The following is a 20088-nucleotide window of genomic DNA, read 5'->3' as shown; positions in this document are numbered from 1 at the left end:
TTAACTTGCTTTCCCATGTGAACTTGTAGCATTTGAAGCTACATTTGTTCACAAGAAGCATCAGTGGGCAACCATGTGAGAGTTGCAGAGAGCTAGCTGCCGGCTACTAAATTGAATCAACTCTAAATTGTTGTGTATTAACGTTCCTTAAATTGATGTTTTGTTAATTATATTAATTTAAGGTCCATTTAGAAGTGATAAAATGTGATAAAGTGCAAATAATCCCATGTTAACTCATGGCAATCATGCAATTAATAACGATTAAAAAAACTATTCCATCCCTAATAAAAATATTAGCTTTTTAAAACATCTGAATAATAGTGTTTTTACAATAACAGTACAATAGTAGTGTTTAAAACAATAAACTTTATGACCTGGACACATTCGCATTGTAAACAGCATTACAAAAAATATCAGCTCCACCATCATATATACACACACACATAGCTATTCCAGCAGGGATGCAGATTAACCCACTGAAAAATATTACCCTCAGACAAAGCCAAGGTAGGTTTGGTGTGACCTTGAAGTGGACTATAACATGACATCATCTCATAGCCGATGGGATCATGAAAACAGAGCGTAGGACATTCGCACATAAACATTGTTTCTGGATAATGAATGATTATCTAGAAGGGGCCGACTGGACCTGGTTTGCATGGATGGGAATGCTAATTAAAGTGTAATTCATCCCACTGGAACTGTATCTCTGCCTGTGCATTACATTGACTGTCTGAAAACCGGTGATTTTTAGGTAAATGTGTGTGTGCATATGCAGTTTATAGCTTTTTTGTACCCCTGTCGGTGGCGTAAGGTCATTGATGAGATTGATTAAGATGAATATTGAGTAAGAGCGTCACTTCTGACCCCCACAACCTCAGGGAACCATAAATTCTGGTGCCTAAACAGCTAGTAATAATTGTTTCATACCTTCAAGTAACAGCATGGAGGGGTTTGAGCAGATTGTTTTGTAGACGTTTCAGGAGGTGGTCACTGAAGAAACTGTATTTGTGAAGGTCAGCCTCTGAATAAACAACATTAAAACATGGCACATCGTTAGAGACCCAAAGTAGGGATCAGTCACTAAGTTTTGGATCAAATTCTGATTTATACAAAGCAAAAATCGATGTAATATTTTAGTTCAAATAAAAATTTGAACAAATAAGCACATTCCACTGTGGAGACCCCTAATAAATAAGGGACTGAGCCCAAGGAAAGTTAATGAATGAAAGCACATTAACAATAATATTTAAAATAAAAATAAATCACTACTTGCTACTACTCACTATTAAAACTGCTGCAGAATTATTTTTCTTTATGTTTTTTTATTAAATAGACTTACGTTAATATTGGGGTTTGATTTAAACAGCTTTTTAACAATTGCCAATTAAATAAACATGTAGGTGAGCTATGTTTATTTCAAAAGCAGACATTTATTGTTTTGCAACAAACATTACATTTTAAAGGAGATTCTTCCTTTCTAAACAATTATTGCCTACATTCCACGCTGAGAAAACAGCTTAAACCAGCCTATGGTGGTTGGATGGATTTATTTGGTCGACCCCCTGTTTTTAGATGGGTTTTGACCATTCCAGGCTGGTTTCCAGCAATTTCCAGCCTGGTCTTTGCTGGTCAGGCTGGGAGATAACCAGCTAAAACCAATTTAACCATCCTGGTTTTGGCTGGACTCCAACCCTGGTTAGGGCTGGTCATCTCCCAGACCATCAGACCAGTAAAGACCAGGCTGGAAGTGTCTGGAAACCTGGAATGGAAAAACCCCCTCTAAAACCTACTACAGGAGTACATTCGTATACAACGGTAAATTATTAATTCCCTGCTGAAAAATCTAACTTAAACCAGCATAGGCTGGTTGGCTAATTGACCAGCCTGGTTTTAGAGGGGTTTTGGCCATTTCCAGGCTGGTTTCCAGCTATTTCCAGCCTGGTCTTAGCTGGTCAGGCTGGAAAATGACCAGCTAAATCCAGCTTGACCAGTCTGGTTTAAGCTGGACATAGCTGGTTTTGGCTGGGCTCCCTGCCTGGCTAGGCAGCTCAAGCTAGATTTAGCTGGTCATTTTCCAGCCTGACCAGCCAAGACCTGGCTGGAAATGGCCAAAAACCCCTCTAAAACCAGCCTGGTTGTCCAGCTAAAACCAGCCAACAAGCCCAAGCTGGTTTAAGCTGTTTTTTTCCACTAGGGTAACTTAATACTCCAATTTCTCGGACACACTTTGAAGTGTTAGCTTATAAAACAGCATATTATCATTTCTCGCCATGTAAATATGTCACTACAGATATCAAAAGTAATCAAAACGATCTCGAAATGTCAAAAAACACTCACCAAACCTCGTCTTCAGTTTTCTTCACCGTTTAACCGTCATCAAAACACAACTTGAGCAACATCTCCATCTTGTGGCTATACTGAAAACCAAACCACAACTCATATCTGTCGACTGTTCACACTTTATTCGGTTTTTAACAAAACAAAATTCCTGAATACATGAATGCCAAGTTAAAAGTCTCCGGTCTTATATGCTATAAATTAAGAGTCTTGCATAATAATTCCTGAACAGAAACAAACTCGGATAGAACTTTGTGTGCAAGTTCAGATGACCTTTTTAAACACCAAAATCTGAGAAAAGTAAATGTGAATATAATCAGTTCAAAACAGACGAAGAAAAAGCATGGAAACATTTAGGTCCTAATTCACGGTTAAATTCCAATTCCAATTAATAAATATAGTTATGGAATGCTTGAGTTATTTCAGTCCTGAGTTATGAAAAAGCATGTGATGCATATCTCATGAAAACATGTCAAGGCCAACGTAATGCCCCAATGACAAAAACAAAATGTAATCAAATTAACAGTACAGAATACATGCAATTTATTACTTTCTATTCATTTATCGATGTTGAAAGCTTAAAAAATATGACCTGGATATGTTTCCATGAGACTCATCCTCACTAACCAAGCCTTACTAGACTAAACAAAAATGCTAAAATGATCTCTAGATTTCTAGCTCAATGAACACAATTGCTTATTACAATTCCTTTAAATGACGCCATAATACTGCAAGCAAGTGTTTCTCAACCATGTTCCTGGAGGACCACCAGCTCTGCATATTTTCCATGTCTCCTTAACCAAACACACCTGATTCAGATTATCAGCTCATTAGCAGAGACTGAAAGATCTGTAATGGGTGTGACAGTCAAAGGAAACATCCTAAACATGGTTAAGAAACACTGCTTTAAGCAATGAAAGAAACTTGTTAAAGGGTATTTGAGCACCCATTTGCACCTCTTAAAATGGCAAAAGTGAACACATTCATCATGGAAATTAATGTGAAATAGCAACAATCTGTTATGAAAACTAAGTGTACATAACATCATTTTCACTTGCTGATAAAAGCCAAGTATTACTTATTCTTGAATCCACAAATTTATCAGACTTTTTTCACACTTCAATAAACATGAGCAGTACCATTTTTACAATCTTACATCAAATGTATGAATTAATTAACAAATGACAACTGTTGGTTGTGTGTTTCACATATGAGGACAAAAGGCAGTAGCACAGCTTTATCTGCACTCTCAGAAATAAAAGTGAGCGAGCTGTCACTGGGGTGGTACCCTTTCAAAAGGTGCAAATGTGTACCTAAAAGGTCCATATTAATACCTCAAGGGTACATATCAGTACCTACAAAAAACAAGTGTTCTTAACTTTTTTAGGAAAAAATATATACTTTTGAGGTACCAATGTGGACCCTTTAAGTACAAATGTGTACCTTTTGAAAAGGTTCCACCCTAGTGACAGCTCACGTACCTTAATTTCTGAAAGAGTGTGGACCTTTTTAAGAAAACGTTCATAATTTTGTCCACAAAAAAAACTTGTGTCTTGTTTTATTGTTTACATAATCACTTTAAAATAAGATCTATGACGAACAATATATATAGCTTCAGCATTTTAGTCTTCATTTATGCATTTTTGAGGTCACAGTTCAACCTGAAATGAAAATGTGCTGTTAATATTTACTCAAACCATTCAAGATGTAATATATACCTTCAGAGTAACATTAAATAAGCTGAAACCATGGTTATTAGTAGCACTCTATAAGAATATACACTATAAATAAATGCATATTTCACACATTTCCTTCATGTTGTCCCAACATAAATCAATTGACCCTTCGCTAAGCCCCGCCCGTCAAGCTTTCGTGCCTGACATGGCTTTTACTACGTATGTGTATGCGCCGGTGTCAGACATTGCCAGGGAGATATCCTAGAAAGCCAGACAAAAAAGGACGCAAGTTTGCATTACAGGGGTATATTCACGACATAGGCAACCCATTAGAGAATAATTTAATCTAAATTAAAGCTAGCTTAGCCTAGCTGCCTCATATGCTGACCAGTCAACAGCTTAGCTCATGGTCAGCAGGAGAGGTGACATTTAAAAATAACCTAATAATAACAAATTAAACCGTGATTTCTCTATTTTTAGCCCAAAAGCCTGATAGACTATTGTTGTGCAGTGAAATATAGTGTTACTAACCGACGAGGAAACACGCATGACAGTGCTTTTACATAGTTCGTTCTTAGAAAAAGCAGCCATAAAGGGGAAACTGATGGATTTGTGCGGAATATTAGCATCATTGACCCATAACCATGTAATGTACTGTGAGTTACCTGTCAGTATGTTTGTATGCTCTTTATAAATTACAGAAAAACAGCTGCTGGTAAAGTATATTGATCGCAAGTGCTCAGTCTGTGATCACTTCTCATGTAATTTCAAATATTCGTAGCTTAAAATAGATGGAAATATGAAGTTCAGTAAAGTTAGCAACAGATTCGCTCTGCTCCTTTAGCGCCCCTCACACAGCTTGATCCACGCTGGCATTTCTCCTCTTGGTTTTTTGGTTTTGAAAAAGGAAAAAATTCCACCATCCCGTCCAAAATTTAAGGATACCGGGTATCAGATGTACACAATCCATATGCACTCGCTCGAAAGTTTGAGAGCCCCTGCGCATTGCTACAGTTGCTAAGCCACCATTGGTGGGTGGCGGTTTTTGGGTGTGGCTTAGCGAAGGGTCAATTAACTTAACTGAATAATGGAAAAAAACAATTAAGTAGTCCCCCAAAAAACTTGAATTGTGTCTAATTTTAAATAAGTAGCTTGAACAAGCAGCAAAAGTAATTTCTTGACTATACAGTCACATCAAAATAGTTATCAGTGTCTCTGGATTAGATTTTGAGTACTTATATTGGAAATAATGTTCAGTTTCTTGCACAGGTTTTGCTCCATAAGTCATTAATGTATCATCAGGACCAACAGGTATTAATTTTGTTATTCCTGTACATGTTTTTGACTCTCAAAGTGATGACTTTTATTTTATAAATCATCAAATCAATCAGATAAAAGCATAAAAGCATGTAAATGTTATGCTAAACAAAAAAAAACACTACATTTTAAACAAAAAGTGAAACGACAGCAAATTTAAATTTCTGGGTGAACTGCCCCTTTTAATGCATTGTGAATAATCAATAAACGATTGTATTATTTATGAAATAAACCGATATTTATCATAATCCTTTAGTTCATTAACTAATGGTAAAAACAAGACCTTATTGGAAAGTGTTCCCAAATAATCTAACTTCTGTCAGTTACACTTAAAACATCAATTGAGAACATTATAAATAATCATTTTTGGTTCTTTAAAATGCACAAACAAATACAAGTAATAAAAAAGGGTGTTATAATCAGAAAACAACCTGTTTGATGATATGTAACATTAGTGAACAAACCGATTGCACTCTCTAATGTGGTTTGTGTGATAATATTGTGAATATTGCAACACGCCTGCTCAAATTTGACCCACAAAACCATCATAATTTCATGAATTTTAGGGCGGAAATTGAGAAAGTGTGTTAATGGTGCGCTGAGCTCACTGAGGTAAGAGAGAGCAAATGTTTGCAAGGCTTATGAGTTCATTGAGTTATTTTTGTCTGAAATAGAGAGTGCATAGTCCAAAATGTCCAGAGTCCGGTAGAAACAGACGGGACGTGCCAGAGGAATCATCATACTCTGTTTGTGTCGATATCTGTACCGTCTGAGCCCCGCAGACTCTTGATCTGATCGAGAACCCAGCCGATTCTGGGCCTTTCCTGAGGATTGGTCACCATAGTGGAGCTGAGCAGCGTTTGGAGCTCTGGAGAATAACTGAAACAAGTATACAGACATGTCAACTGCTTATAAAGTTATCACAGTAACGTTTTGTTTTATTATTATTATTATTTGTTAAGGCAGCATTCCCAGTTGTAGAGATGCAAGAATATGTTATGATTAGAAAATATAAAGTAGCTTTCAATTTAATGCAAGAAAAAAATAAATGTTATCTCAGTATACATTATTCTTTCATTCATGGTTGCTTCGGCTTAGTCCCTTTATTAATCGAAGGTCACCACAGCGGAATAACCCGCCAACTTATCCAGCACGTTTTTTTTATGCAGCGGATGCCCTTCCAACTGAAACCCATCTCTGGGAAACATCCGCACACACTCATTCACTCTCATACACTACAGGCAATTTAGCCTACCCAATTCACCTGCACCGCATGTCTTTGGACTGTGGGGGAATCAGTACACATCATTTTATATATACATCCAAAATCAAATAAAAAGTGCTTCAGGGGTAGTTAATGTGTCTGTGCTCTTTGGGTAAGAGATTCATAAAGATACCTGATGAAGGTAAGTGTTGCCGAAATGCGTAGGCGTTGTTTTAAACGAATAGACAGTTATGATAATAATGGCTTTGTAATTTTTTCACTTACATTTCGAGTGCCTTGGAATTATGGTTTTGTTGTTTATCACTTTATATATATTTACCAACATGTATAAAAAACTTATATACATGTACAGTTGAAGTCAGAATTATTAACCCCCCTTAATTAAACCACTTGTTTATTTTTTACCCAATTTCTGTTTAACGGAGAGCAGATTTTTTTTACACATTTCTAAACACAATAGATTAATAACTCTTCTTTAATAAATTATTTATTTTATCTTTGCCATGATGACAGCAAACAATATTTAACTAGATACTATTCAAGACACTTCTATACAGCATAAAGTGACATTTAAAGGCTTAACTAGGTTAATTAGGATAAACTAGGCAGGTTAGGGTAATTAGGCAAGTTACTGTATAACGATGGTTTGTTCTGTAGACTGAGAAAAATATAGCTTAAAGGGGCTAATAATTTTGACCTTTAAATTAAAAACGGCTTTTTTTCTCAAAATAAAACAAATAAGACTTTCTCTAAAAGAAAAAAATATTTTCAGACATACTGTGAACATTTTCTTGCTCTGTTAAACATCATTTGGAAAATATTTAAAAAAGAAGAAAAAAAAAATTCAACTGTGTATATATATATATATATATATATAACCCATTTCAGGGAAAAAAAGTTTTAAAAATAACTTAAATTAAATATAGTGAACATATCTTTACATTTAAAATGATTAATTAAATTTTTAATTGAATTCAATTAACTTTTTAATTAAATTCAAAAACTCAATTTGAATTTCTGAGTACAATTTTATTACATTTTACACGGTACATTTTATAACATTATGACATTATATACATTTTCAATGTGGAAAATATTTTTGGAGCTTTGGTGTTGCTGCCGCGGATAAATATTTAATATACATTTTCAATGTGCAACTTTTAAAAATTAAATATAATGTAATCAATTTTATCTAAAATTTGCTATTTAAAATTTCATGTTTTAAATGAAACTAATTCCTATGTAATTTGTTAATGTCTAAACATATGTTTGGCATTTAATATCACAGTATAACACATATATTATTATTATTATTATGTTTTCATAAAACATGAGCTTTTTTATATATATATAATATCATTCAAAAGGAAAGTTCTATAATTTCCTGTGCGTTTTGTTTAATGGGGGAAAATTATATTATCTATATATATATATAGTCAAGTGGATCAAATAAGTTTTTTCAAATTGTCTTAAGACATTCATTAATTTTCCTTCGGCTTAGTCCCTATATTAATCAGGGACTAAGCCACAACAGAATAACCCAAAAACTTAACCAGTGTATGTTTTACGCAGTGGATGCCCTTCTCGAAGCAGAGACCTTCTTACTGTTAGGCTACAGTGGTAACCACTTTGATTAAAGGTTTTGATCCACTTTCATCCAGTGTTGACAACTACATAATTATAAAAGTAATCAGCAAACATGTACATAAAGCATTGCACATGCAACAGAGCTGCCTCTTCCAATAAACTATTGTCCTGAAAGATCTAAAGCTCACCTGCATGGCTGTGGGATGGAGACTGGATTCTGGACAGCGAGAGCCACACTGTCCCCCTTCTGAAAGATCAAATCATACGGTCCCTCCAGCATCATCATACAGTACAGCACACAACCTAGAGACTACAGGCAGAAAAACAACATACAAGTTACAGACGTAACACTAGAGATGTAAAAAAGACAAAGTTTATTAATTCCAGACCTGCACACACACAGCAGTCTACACAATGAAGAGCAATAAAACAACATCTATAATATTATATTATAATTATAAATAATATGGGTTTTGAGTGCTGCTGCTGAATTCAAGCCTTTATTCATGTCATCATTGTTATTTTGGGAAAGAACATCTGAAAGGTGAATAAAAAAAAGAAATTAATTACCCAAATGTCTGTTCTCTCGTCAATAATACAGTGACTCTCCACATTAAACAGCTCTGGCGCTCTATAAGAAATGGTGCATCTCTGAGCTGCCCAATCCTGAAAGACAAAAAACATACACAAACATTAAATATTTTATTTTAAAGACAACACTCAATAAAGTGCTGCTTAATATTATTCTCCTCTAACCTGGACTGTCATGGCCTCCCTTGACCCCCGGACTTCAATCCTGGCTTTGTTCATGGAGCCCAGGTCCATTAAAAAAGGACGATCGTTTTCATCCAGCAAAACATTGGTGGGTTTCAGATCTCTGAGTTCAGAAATAAAAAAACATGTTAGAGTCATAAGAAGATATAACATTGTAAGAGGCTAAATTATCATATGCAATTGTTTATAGGAAAAAACATGTCTTTTTGACTCAAGAAGGTCCATACTGACTCCAAAGGCAGATACTGGTAAGATCAGGGCCTGGTATGTGGACTTTGGGGGTTTTACGATGTGGTCACATGTTGATTGGTTAGTTTGAATGTCTCAGGATTTGGGCTTTAGGCCGTACTCACACTAGGTACAGTTGCCTCGAACCGGGCCAAAGCACGCTTGTCCCCCGTCCCGTTTCCCCCGACAGCCCGCACTCACACCACAAACGGGCCTGGGCACGCTTACGTCATCGCTGCTGCGCTGTTCAGTGAGAAGCGCTCTCTCACTCAGCAGCACAGTGGAGATTTCTCTAGTTATATCGTTTCAGTCGTTTGTTATGCAGTGACATGCAGTCAAATAATTAGCCAAACAGTCATTATGGATGCGGGGACACGCAGTCAGATATTTCGCCGAACAGATCCGTCACTTTTGGCGCTCATAAACAATCATAAAGCTCTCGTGCTGCAGGTATGAGGAGGTCTGCTGAAGGCGCGCAGCTGTCGTGCTGTGAGGAGTTCTCGTTTTTAATAAATGACGGCAGTTTGCGTTCACTGAACAGTAAGAATTATTAATAAATCCATATGAAACAGCCCCTTAAAAGTCACGTCTCGCTTTCAGTTTTGAGCTTTGGCGCGTTTTGCACTCACACACAAGAGTACCGTGCCAAAGCACAAGTGAACCGTGCTCAGGCACACCTCTTCCAACCGGGCCAGGGCCGGCCAAGTGAACCGTGCCTGAGCCTGATTCAGCGCACTCACACTTCTCAAACGATCCAGGAAACGGGCCTGGGCACGGTACGGATGGCATAGTGCGAGTAGGCCCTTAGTCACATGGTCAAGAAAGATACAAAATAGCTAGTAAACTAGTGCTCTGCCTCTTCTTTTCCATCTCTGCGCTTTCCTGCTCTGCTCCTCTCCTCCTCTGAAGTCTATCTTTTCTGACTCTACTGCAATCAGGCTAACTTCTGGGCCTGCTCTCTTTGTCTCTCTCTCCCTTCCCCTGTCTCTCTCCAACCTCTGGTAACTTTAACTTTACATTTAAGCTGGGTACAATTTATATCATATGTTTTACCACTTCATATTTTATCATTTCATACAGTTACTTTGTAATTAATTCAGTTGTAACCATAGAGAATTGTTGCCATTAAATCATCTAATTTTCAAGTATTTGTGAATGACTTTTGATTTAACATCAACATTTATTTGTTCCATATTTCAATACAATACAATCACATAATATCTACGCTCTCCCACATTTTTAGCTATTAATACTGCCCTTATTACCGGTTTTAGAATAAGATTGCAGAAGAATGGTTTGACTAGAAATGTACAGTTTTTTACCATCATGCTGATCACTTTTTAGTCACTCTGCAGAACTACAGTTTGAACCGCTGTGGTTAAAACCCATTAATACAATATACTAAAAACAGGTAATTCCTGCCATAATATAATAACTTATTTGGGTTGCCATTACTTAAGGTATATTGATAAGATTTACATAAATGAGATTTTCTTTGCTTTTTATTTCACATCTTTAAGTTTTTTATAAAAGAAACTATACTTTTTATTCGTTTAAAATAATATCTCGTTTGTTAAAATTAGCATTAGCTAATACTAACAAGCATTATGTGTTTAACAGCCTTTATAAATATTTGTTAATGTTTCTTAATAGAAATACTATTAATTGCTGTTTGTTCATGTTAATCCTTATTGCACTGACCATTGTTAACACAACTTTTGATTTAAAAACTGTATCATTAATTGTTGTAAATGCACTAATAAAGATTATTAAAGGACATACAAGTTTTGTTCATTGTTAGTTGATGTTAACAAACAGAAAGTCATTGTAAAGTGTTGCATTTGCATAAGCACTATTATGTAATTAACAAGACAGAAATAAGGCAGGAATTTGGGCTTCAGCTAGATGCATTTTACTTTTAGTACCTGTGTGCATAGCCTTTGTCATGAATTGCTTTAAGTCCTTCACAGATGCCATGCAGAATGTGTAAGATTCGGCTCTCAGGCATAAAGCTTCCCTTATCCCGCAGCTTTTCCAGAACAGACCACACGCTCCCCTTCTGCACACAAACAATTCAGAAAAATCACACAATTATAAGGCAACAAACTGCATGTGAATGAGATCAAATAAATTTGACCTTACTTCCAGTTGACTGATCACATTAAGCATTACAATCATTTTGCACGTGCATTCATTGTAAACAGTTTTTTTTAAATAATATGTTTATATATACAAATGAGGCATTATTTGATTAAATACGCACACATTTGTGTACATTTCTACCATAAACATCAGAATACAGGATAAAGTCAGGTTAAAAATTCTTGATTTTACAAAAGAGATTTTGGGAAACTCCTTTTATTCAGAAAGTACACAAAACAGCCCACAAAAAAATGACATTTTCACAACTTCTTTTTGTACAAAAAATGACGTATATATTAAAGCAAATTATGTATAAACAAATCGCCAGGTAAAACTCTTTATAATATAGATATGAATTACACTGTAAAGTGTGGTGTATAAAAAAACTCATTTTGAGAAAACTGCATTTGAAAATATGCACTATAATTAAAATCTTCAGACACAAACTGATCAAGTGCAATAAAAGAAACAAAATGAAACTTTGTTTTGGATGTTTTCTTTACATCATAATCTCAAAACTGAGCGGTGCATGAAAGGCCTTTAGTGTCTCGGCTTAAACTGCATATTTGTATTTATTTACTGTATTTAATAATGTAGGCCTGTGGTGCGAATTATACAGTTTGTGTAAACACCTGCCTGAAGTAAAAGGGAAAGTACACTTACACTAAAATAAATGTTCATTTAATTCAAGAATGACTATGGCTCGTGATGATTTAAAGTGGTTCGGTTAAATCAATATTTAAGTTAACCCTTGTGTGCTGTTTGAGATGTTTTCATCCCCTCTGGGTTGATTTTTGTGTCTTAATGTGGCCACAACTTCCTCTGTGTTTCAGCAAATGGAGAGATTTTTGGTGACAAATCTTATTTGACACACATTTTGGAAAAACGTTTTAAAAATTGTCAAAAATTCAACAATACACTCTGGGAAAACGTACTACTCATTATGTTGGGGTTGTTTTTGCCCCATTGACTTCCATAATAATGACATTTTTTTATTTGAAAGCCAAAGATACCATATAATCATGCATGAAGAGGTTAAATAGGTAGTTTTTACTGTTGATCGTCAGTTTTAGTGCAAAAAAAAAGTGTAGTTTGTGGCTTAAAATTGTATGGTTATATGGAGTATAGTGTGTATGTGTGTGTTTGTATGTGCGAGACCTTTGCGCACTTACCTTGATATATTTAAGGAAATTAAAAATAAGCAGCTCAGCTCTCAGATCACAGTAAGTGTATTTATGCGTGCACACTATAATTTGTTGCTTTACTTCACAGAACTCCACCTTCCACAGGCCTATCTAAAGGGTTAATGATGCCAACTGATGATCAACAGTAAAAAGGAAAACTTTTACCTCATCCCAACAGGGAAAAACACCAACAATCAAGACTGCATAATTATTTTGTGTCATGGCTTTTACAATCAAAAAATGTGCTTATAATGGAACTCAATGGTGCTCAAATATGGTTACTTACACCTGACACACATTCTCCCGTCAAGTTTGCTTTTTTTATAGATCACAATTCCTGCATCGGAAGTGGCATATGCACATTTCCATCGCCATTCTGTGTGTACGGCATCTTTATAAAGAGAAGCAGAACCCACAATCTACTCACACTGATGTAGGGGAGCAGCAGCCAGGCCTCACACTTGCCGCTGCGCTCCATGAAGGTGTATGCAGTGAGGCTAAGGACATTCGGGTGGTTAAAGAGCCGGTGCATCTCCACCTCGGTCTGCGCCTCCTTACGGGCCTCGCGGTCATGGCAGAGGATTCGCTTCAAAGCATAGAAACGACCATCGTGCGCACCTTCTACCAGGTCCACATAGCTGAAACCACTAGACAGAGTGGAGAGGATGGTCATGATGATGAGGATGATGATGATGGTGAATTTTTGTTTAATGCTATGTCAGCAACAAAGGCTATTTTCATGGCTAGAACATTTCATTATTAACATATAATTAAAACAACAAACTAATTAATGCATGAATAAAATAAGATTTTTACTGTTAATACATATTAAAAATTCTAAAAAACAAATCTAGTGGCACTTTGCTAAATATGTCCTTTTAATAAAAGTAAATCATAAAAAATAAAAAATTAATAATAATAAATGATAAAAATAAGAGTTCATTTAATAAAAAAAGCCTTCTGCAGTCATTAACGCTCTTATTATCCTTGGGATAATTTTACCCCATTCAAAGTAAAATGAATGTGCATATATTTAAATATATATATATATATATATATATATATATATATATATATATATATATATATATATATATACATACATACATATATACATATATACACACACACACACACACACACATATATATATATATATATATATATACACACACACACACACAAACACACGCACACACACACGTATGTATGTGTATGTATGTGTATGTATGTATATATATATATATATATATATATATATATATATATATATATATATATATATATATATATATATATATATATATATATATATATATATGTGTATGCTTAAAGGGCCATGAAACCCATGAAACCCCCTCGTTTCAGCAGGGTGTTTTCACACCTCTACTTTGGAAAAAGTCAGAAAAGTGGGCGTGTCCAGCTCTGTTTAGGGGGGAGTGTCGGAGGAAGAAAAGTGGGATGGTGTGGGAGTGTCTATTTGGGCACGCGCGAGTTTCAGAGTCAAAATACACACACACACACACACATACAGGAGAATGTGATGGTGTTTAACCTACATGGACATCTGTAGTCGAATTATTTGCCAAATTATTAAATGGTGGACTTTAACTGCAGTTTGGCTCTTTCATTCAGGGAATTCATTCATGCCCCTCGCGACACACGAGATATTTGATTCGAGGAGCTGCTCTAAGCGTGTATTTTTCATACAATGTTTTATACCGCACGGCGAATGAGAGAAAAAAACCCTCTGCATTTCCCGGAAACTTAGATGCATACGACAGGTAGTGTCAGAAAGCCGCGCGTGTTATTCCGGTCACTAAATGCGGTAAAAACCCTACACGAGGTTAAAGTTTGGTTGTGGTGCTAACGTGTTTACACTCTGTGCAATAGTTTGTTAGATACGAACAAACTGAATAAACAAAGAGCACTGGTCGCTCACTTACCAAATCTGTAGAGACAGGACAATCACCAGCAACTAGAGCCGCGTCTTTATGAAGAGAATACTACAAGCGAATCCGGATCTCAGCGTTTGCAGATGAGAACAGCTCTCAGGTAAACAATAATCCTCCTTAGACACGTAAGTTATTGTTGTCGAGCGTCGCGTACACTGTTAATCCACACGTGAGTCTGAGCTCTCACAGAGAGAAAATGAAAACGAAACTTAACGGCAGCAAACTATAAAAGCAACACTTCACGCTTGTTTTGCCAACACAACGTGGCGTCTCTGTCCTGAAAACACGGTGATAGTAATGAATATTAATGAAGTTGCACAATAGAGCGCGCTGATTGGTTTGAACCAAGCCTTACTCATGCATTAATGCAACACACTGTAAGACGTAATAAGACTCACTCTGGGACAGACGCCCAGTCTGCACGCTGGAATACACGCTATTATGTCATGACCGTGACGCAGCTTCAAAAATTCGTTTCAAACAGGAAGCACGAATTTGCTTGAAATAACGCAAAAACAACCAATTTACACTTTTTAGTGAAATATAGGAGTCCTAATAGTGTTTTTAGCAGTGTGGGACCCATATACGACTGTCAACAGCTCAAAAAATGTGTTTTGGTGTTTCGTGACCCTTTAATCATTTCCATTAGAGCATAATTTTACAGAATATCAAGGCACATTCCCATTCCCAATACTTTTCATGAGTAAAAGCAATCATGTTTGGACTGACACTGTTCTGGTTTTGAAGGCCTGAAACTGAAGAGAGGGGTCTGGATGCAGACTAGGTGCAGTCACAAGGTGAGCTGCATGCAGTGCTTTTTAATGCACACACCTAACCCTACCACTCACAGTGACATCACTAGCTTCATTAAAGCGCATTGCATGTCTGAAATATGCAGTCTCAGCTTGCAAATCCAAGTCTGTATCTAGACACTATTAAAAGTGAACAGTCTAGTTAAAGAGCCTTACCCTTCTTCTAGTTTCTGAACAAAGTAGTATCTCTTGTTGTCAATGATGATGGCACTGCGAGAGCAGATACACAAAGCCTGGCCCATCTTCTCTGGAGCATCGCTTAACACCAACCATTGGTGGGGGAGAAGCACTGAAAGTCACCAAAACTGGATTATTTCCATGTAAATGCTTTACAGCAGTGGTTCTCAAACTGTGGTACGTGTACCACTAGTGGTACGCAGGCTTCCTTCAAGTGATACGTGGAGGAATCGCTGAAGAATTAAAGTTAAACAAATGAACACTTTTAACCCTTATGATAACATCATGTGATCAGTAAATAGATTTTAATAGGATATTTATTTTATTTTTAATTTTCTAATGTTTGTTATGTATTCTATCATTTGAAACTAGTTTCCTCTCCATATTTGTAAAGGTTGTTGGGGGCGTATCCTGTATTTTTATAACCGAATGTTGACAGGTATGGTTTAATCACTTGCTTTTCTGACACACAAAGCCTATACTCTAACACGCACTAGGCAGATCTAGTTTCTAATTTAAGTATGTAAATCCAATTCATATATTTAAAAACAAGTTAATACTTTACATTGGAGTACAGCATTTTTCTTTTTCTTTTTTAAGAACAGTGCCATTTTTAATAAACTTTTAAAAGCACATTTTAATTTAAACGTTAATGTTTTATTTTTTAACTGTACACAGTGCAGTGTTAATGTTCAAACTATTTATGTTTAAAGTGGCTGACAATAATAAATATTCATAATAAGAATTAAGCTGCCATGCCTTTGAACTGTGCAAAGCTGTAGCTGCTTAATGAAGCCTACTATGCTACTGTACTTCAATACCGGTCATTATAGTCTTACTTGGACAATTTTTTTTTTGAGGTGGTACTTGGTACAAAAAGTTTAAGAACCACTGCTTTACAGGATTGATTCAACTCCATTTCTTCAGATCTCTATTCTTTTCTTTTCTATAAAGAATAAATGTGTCACTGAAGGGTAAAAATATTATAGTGCAAAACTAGGTTTAGACTCAGGGTTCCCATTATGTATATTGCTCCCATATTTTTGTTTATTATTATTTTTTGTTTTATTATTATTAATGGATTGCAAATTGATGAATTGTAACATTTCAGCATTATTGCATTTGCATTTAAAGTATTTGAATACAACCCACTAGATTGTTAATATTATATTATTATTCATAATATTTGTTTTGTAATTAAACTTTTATAATTCTAAAATGATAATTTAGTATAAATTCAAATAGTGACTAACAGCACTAAATAAAAACACATTATTATTTTGGTATGGCGGTCTACAGCCCGGAACTAGAAACCTAGTTAGCATTTGTCAAAATAACATGCATTCAGCAGATAAAAGTGGTGTTAAGGTTGTGTTTAATACAGTATATCCAACTTTAAATCAATACATTGTTAAACTACAACTACTACTAATATTAATAATAACAGAACCATTATCATTAGTATAAACCCATACTATTAAATACTAAAATTAGTGAATGACTTATTTTATGATATATGATCAAATTAAGCTCGATTCAATGAATAGGTTGTTTTTGTTTAAACATAAAATATTGCTATAATCTATTTTTAACTAAAACCTTATGGAAAATGTCTGTAGAGATGTTATTGAGGTAAAGTTGTTTTGATTTTCACACATTCGGACTCTCTCCTTAATAATATCATTCCAGAGAAGTGTTGTTTGCAAATTCTAAATAGTAAAATCACATTAGCATCCACTGACTATCAATGTTTACAGTCAAGTAAATAATGCTAACTTTGATTTCAAGTCATAGCCTACTAACATGAAAATTCAGACGGAATATTCAAAGTACTATGGTAAACAAAATAAGGAGCATGTCACAAATTGTCACTGAATAAAACGTGAATATAATAACAACCTTACCTCAAAGTACGACATTGTTCACAGGCAAATAAATAAAGGGAGCATGTCACAAATTGTCACTGAACTAATGTGTTAATATAAAACCAACATTACCTCATTAGAAATCACCATCTACTTGGTAACATAGAGGTAAAGTTGGTTTTATATTCGCACATTCGTTCATTTAGAAGTCTCTATATTGTTTACCATGTTACTTTAAATATTCGATCGGAATTACCATACAAATATGACTTGAAAACAACATTAACACTGTTTATTTGACTGTGAACAATGTACTTTAATAGTCATTGGCTGCTAATATGATTTTGCTATTTAGACTTTGCAAGTAATACTTTTATTAAATTATATTATTAAGGGGAAGGTCTGAATGTGTGAATATAAAACCAACTTTAGCTCTATCTTGGTAACAAGAGCCACATCTCTGTAATTTGTATTACAGATTAATTATCCTATTTTATTGGTCTTTGTAAAGCAACGTTGCTTCATAAACCAGACCATTTTAAAAGCAAGACAATTTTGGCAGTTCATTAAAGTGAAATGAATATTGTCTATTTACATAAGACAGAGTCAGTGTCTAATTTTCCACTGAAATAAATTATTTATAGTGCACGACGGAGCTTTCTGACCTGCTCCTTATATTATTCCCCCTTATGACGTGCGCTGTTGAGCTCAAAACATGTCAGCCTAGACTTCAGCGAGTTGCTGTAAAACAAATCTAATTACTCCGTAATGTTTTTGTGAATTAATTCACGACTATTGTTTCACACATTGACTTGAATTGTCGACTGCAGTAAACGTGGCGTCTTCAAGAACAGCTGGTTTGTGTTTCGCATGCGGTGTTTTCAACGAGAGACCCGAAAGATCCAGATTTACAGTAGGTATTGTTAGCTAGTTGTTTAATGCTTTTATCAACGGATTTGTAATGAATTTAACTGAAGGGATAATAAATTGAGAGACTCCGTTTACCTTTAAAAGACGCTCCCTCTGTCCTCCGCTGATTTATCCGGTTTCTTCCGTGTACAAAGAAAACGTGACCGTGACGTAAACTGACGGCTGGCGCATTAACCCAATCAGTGCTCCTATGCCTTTTTACTGTTTAACATTAGAAACAGAAATGCGTAAACAAAGAATAAATAAAAATTTAATTAATCTTATAAAGCATTGTGTACATTTAATTTGCGTAATTCTATGTTATTGTTATTATTATAACTACTTTTTACTATAAGAGATCTGCAGAGTGGATGGCAACATCATCAGCCTGAGGTATCAAGAGATTTGTGCTGCCCATTACATTACAAACCACAGGAGAGGGCAAATTCTTCAGCAGGATAGCGCTCCTTCTCATACTTTAGCCTCCACATCAAAGTTCCTGAAAGCCAAGAAGGTCAAGTTGCTCTAGAATTGGCCAGCCCAGTCACCAGAGATTAACATTATTGAGCATTTCTGGGGTAAGATGGAGGAGGAGGCATTGAAGATGGATCTAAAGCACCTTGATGAACTCTGGGAGTCCTGCAAGAACGCTTTCTTTGCCATTCCAGATTACTTCATTAATAAATGATTTGAGCCAGCTCATGGGAGTCATATACAATATTTATTCTGTTTCCACTGCAGCATTACTTAATATTCTATGGACATTATTTCTGTTAAGTGACAAGACTATTGTCTAAGCAAAGTCAGACCTTACTGTCCTAATTAAATAAATAAAATTCAAGGCATGATATTCTTTTTTACTTCTGATACCAAATAATCAACTAGAAGTCAAGTTATTATTTGTTATTCCTAAAACTTGGATAGGGACAAGACTTTTGTGGCCTACTTTTTCTCATTTCTTTTTTAAAATATTGTGAGATGTATTTGTTTGTAATTATTTGCATGAAAAGAGCTTTGGAGAAAGAACAAATTACTTAACTTTTTTTAAAAATCAATGCTGCTAGGCTGTACCTTAAAGAACATTCATCTCTCTTTATTAATCAGTGTTTAAATAATAAGTAAGGTGTAGGCAATTCTTGTAGCTATGTAAAAAATCTAATTATAGCATGAGAATATAGACAAAGAGAGATATATATTAATTCTGAAATATGCTAATTATTATCTATAGGGAAAGAGATGGTACTTTGAATAATCTAATTATAAAATATTTCAAATTTGTATGTGCACAAAATTTGCTGGTAAATGTGACAATGTAAATATGTTTTTAACTGGGAATTATTTAGCATAATAGTTAAATTAATTTATTATCATTTTAATATCATATAGTTATTTATATTGTAATTAATTAATATTTAATATGCTTAAAATTTAATAGCTTTTTTTGTAATTAGGGATCATAAACCCAGAATCCATTAACAGACAACTAAAACATGTAGGGTCATTCTTATAAAAAATATTAAAATGATAAAGAATAAAAATATTTTAAAACAGTGTTAATAAATATTAAATATATGAATAAATAATATGTATTAAAACAAATAAATCTATTTTAAAAACAATATGGCTTACAGTGCTCAGCATAATTGAGTACACCCCATTTTGAAAATGAATATTTTTATCCATTTCTCATTAAATATAGGAAATGTATTTTGGTACATTTAAACAAAACAGATTTATTAAACAGATATATTCACTAAAATAATATGTTAGTCACCAAACATATTTAGAAGTTGAAAGGTAATACAATTAAATTAAAGCTAAATATTACAAAAAAAATTACAACCTACAAAATTTCAACTAATAATTTATATTATTTTGCTTCTCTTGATTTTTCCTC

General features: G+C 34.7%; 1 protein-coding gene across 4 annotated transcripts; it reads right to left on the bottom strand.

The window, feature by feature from the left end:
- Window positions 1-2444: 2444 nt before the first annotated feature.
- Window positions 2445-18383, bottom strand: stk16 (serine/threonine kinase 16). 4 transcript variants are annotated; one of them, XR_015475734.1, is made up of 9 exons: window positions 18288-18359; window positions 15397-15529; window positions 12901-13120; window positions 11073-11206; window positions 8902-9022; window positions 8716-8811; window positions 8334-8455; window positions 3784-6212; window positions 2445-3653 (listed from the first exon to the last, which is right to left on the bottom strand). XR_015475734.1 is itself a non-coding variant. In NM_001017630.1 (8 exon segments), coding segments are annotated over 7 exon segments (921 nt in total). In that variant the 5' UTR covers window positions 15483-15529; window positions 18288-18383; the 3' UTR covers window positions 5489-6070.
- Between the last annotated feature and the right edge of the window lie 1705 nt (window positions 18384-20088).

Source organism: Danio rerio, chromosome 1 (genome assembly GCF_052040795.2).
Source record: "Danio rerio strain M-AB ecotype USA chromosome 1, GRCz13ab, whole genome shotgun sequence".
In the NCBI taxonomy this organism is placed as follows: Eukaryota; Metazoa; Chordata; class Actinopteri; order Cypriniformes; family Danionidae; genus Danio; species Danio rerio.
This window is presented reverse-complemented; position numbering and strand designations above follow the sequence as displayed.

What these genes read in the sequence shown, in the direction of transcription:
- stk16 (XM_087235638.1), bottom strand. An exon ending in GACAAAGGCTATGCACACAG is followed by an intron (nt 9,023 to 11,072) that starts GTACTAAAAGTA and finishes TTCTGAACTCAG; the next exon opens with AGATCTGAAACCCACCAATG. An exon ending in ACGAGAGAACAGACATTTGG is followed by an intron (nt 8,456 to 8,715) that starts GTAATTAATTTC and finishes TTCTGCCTGTAG; the next exon opens with TCTCTAGGTTGTGTGCTGTA.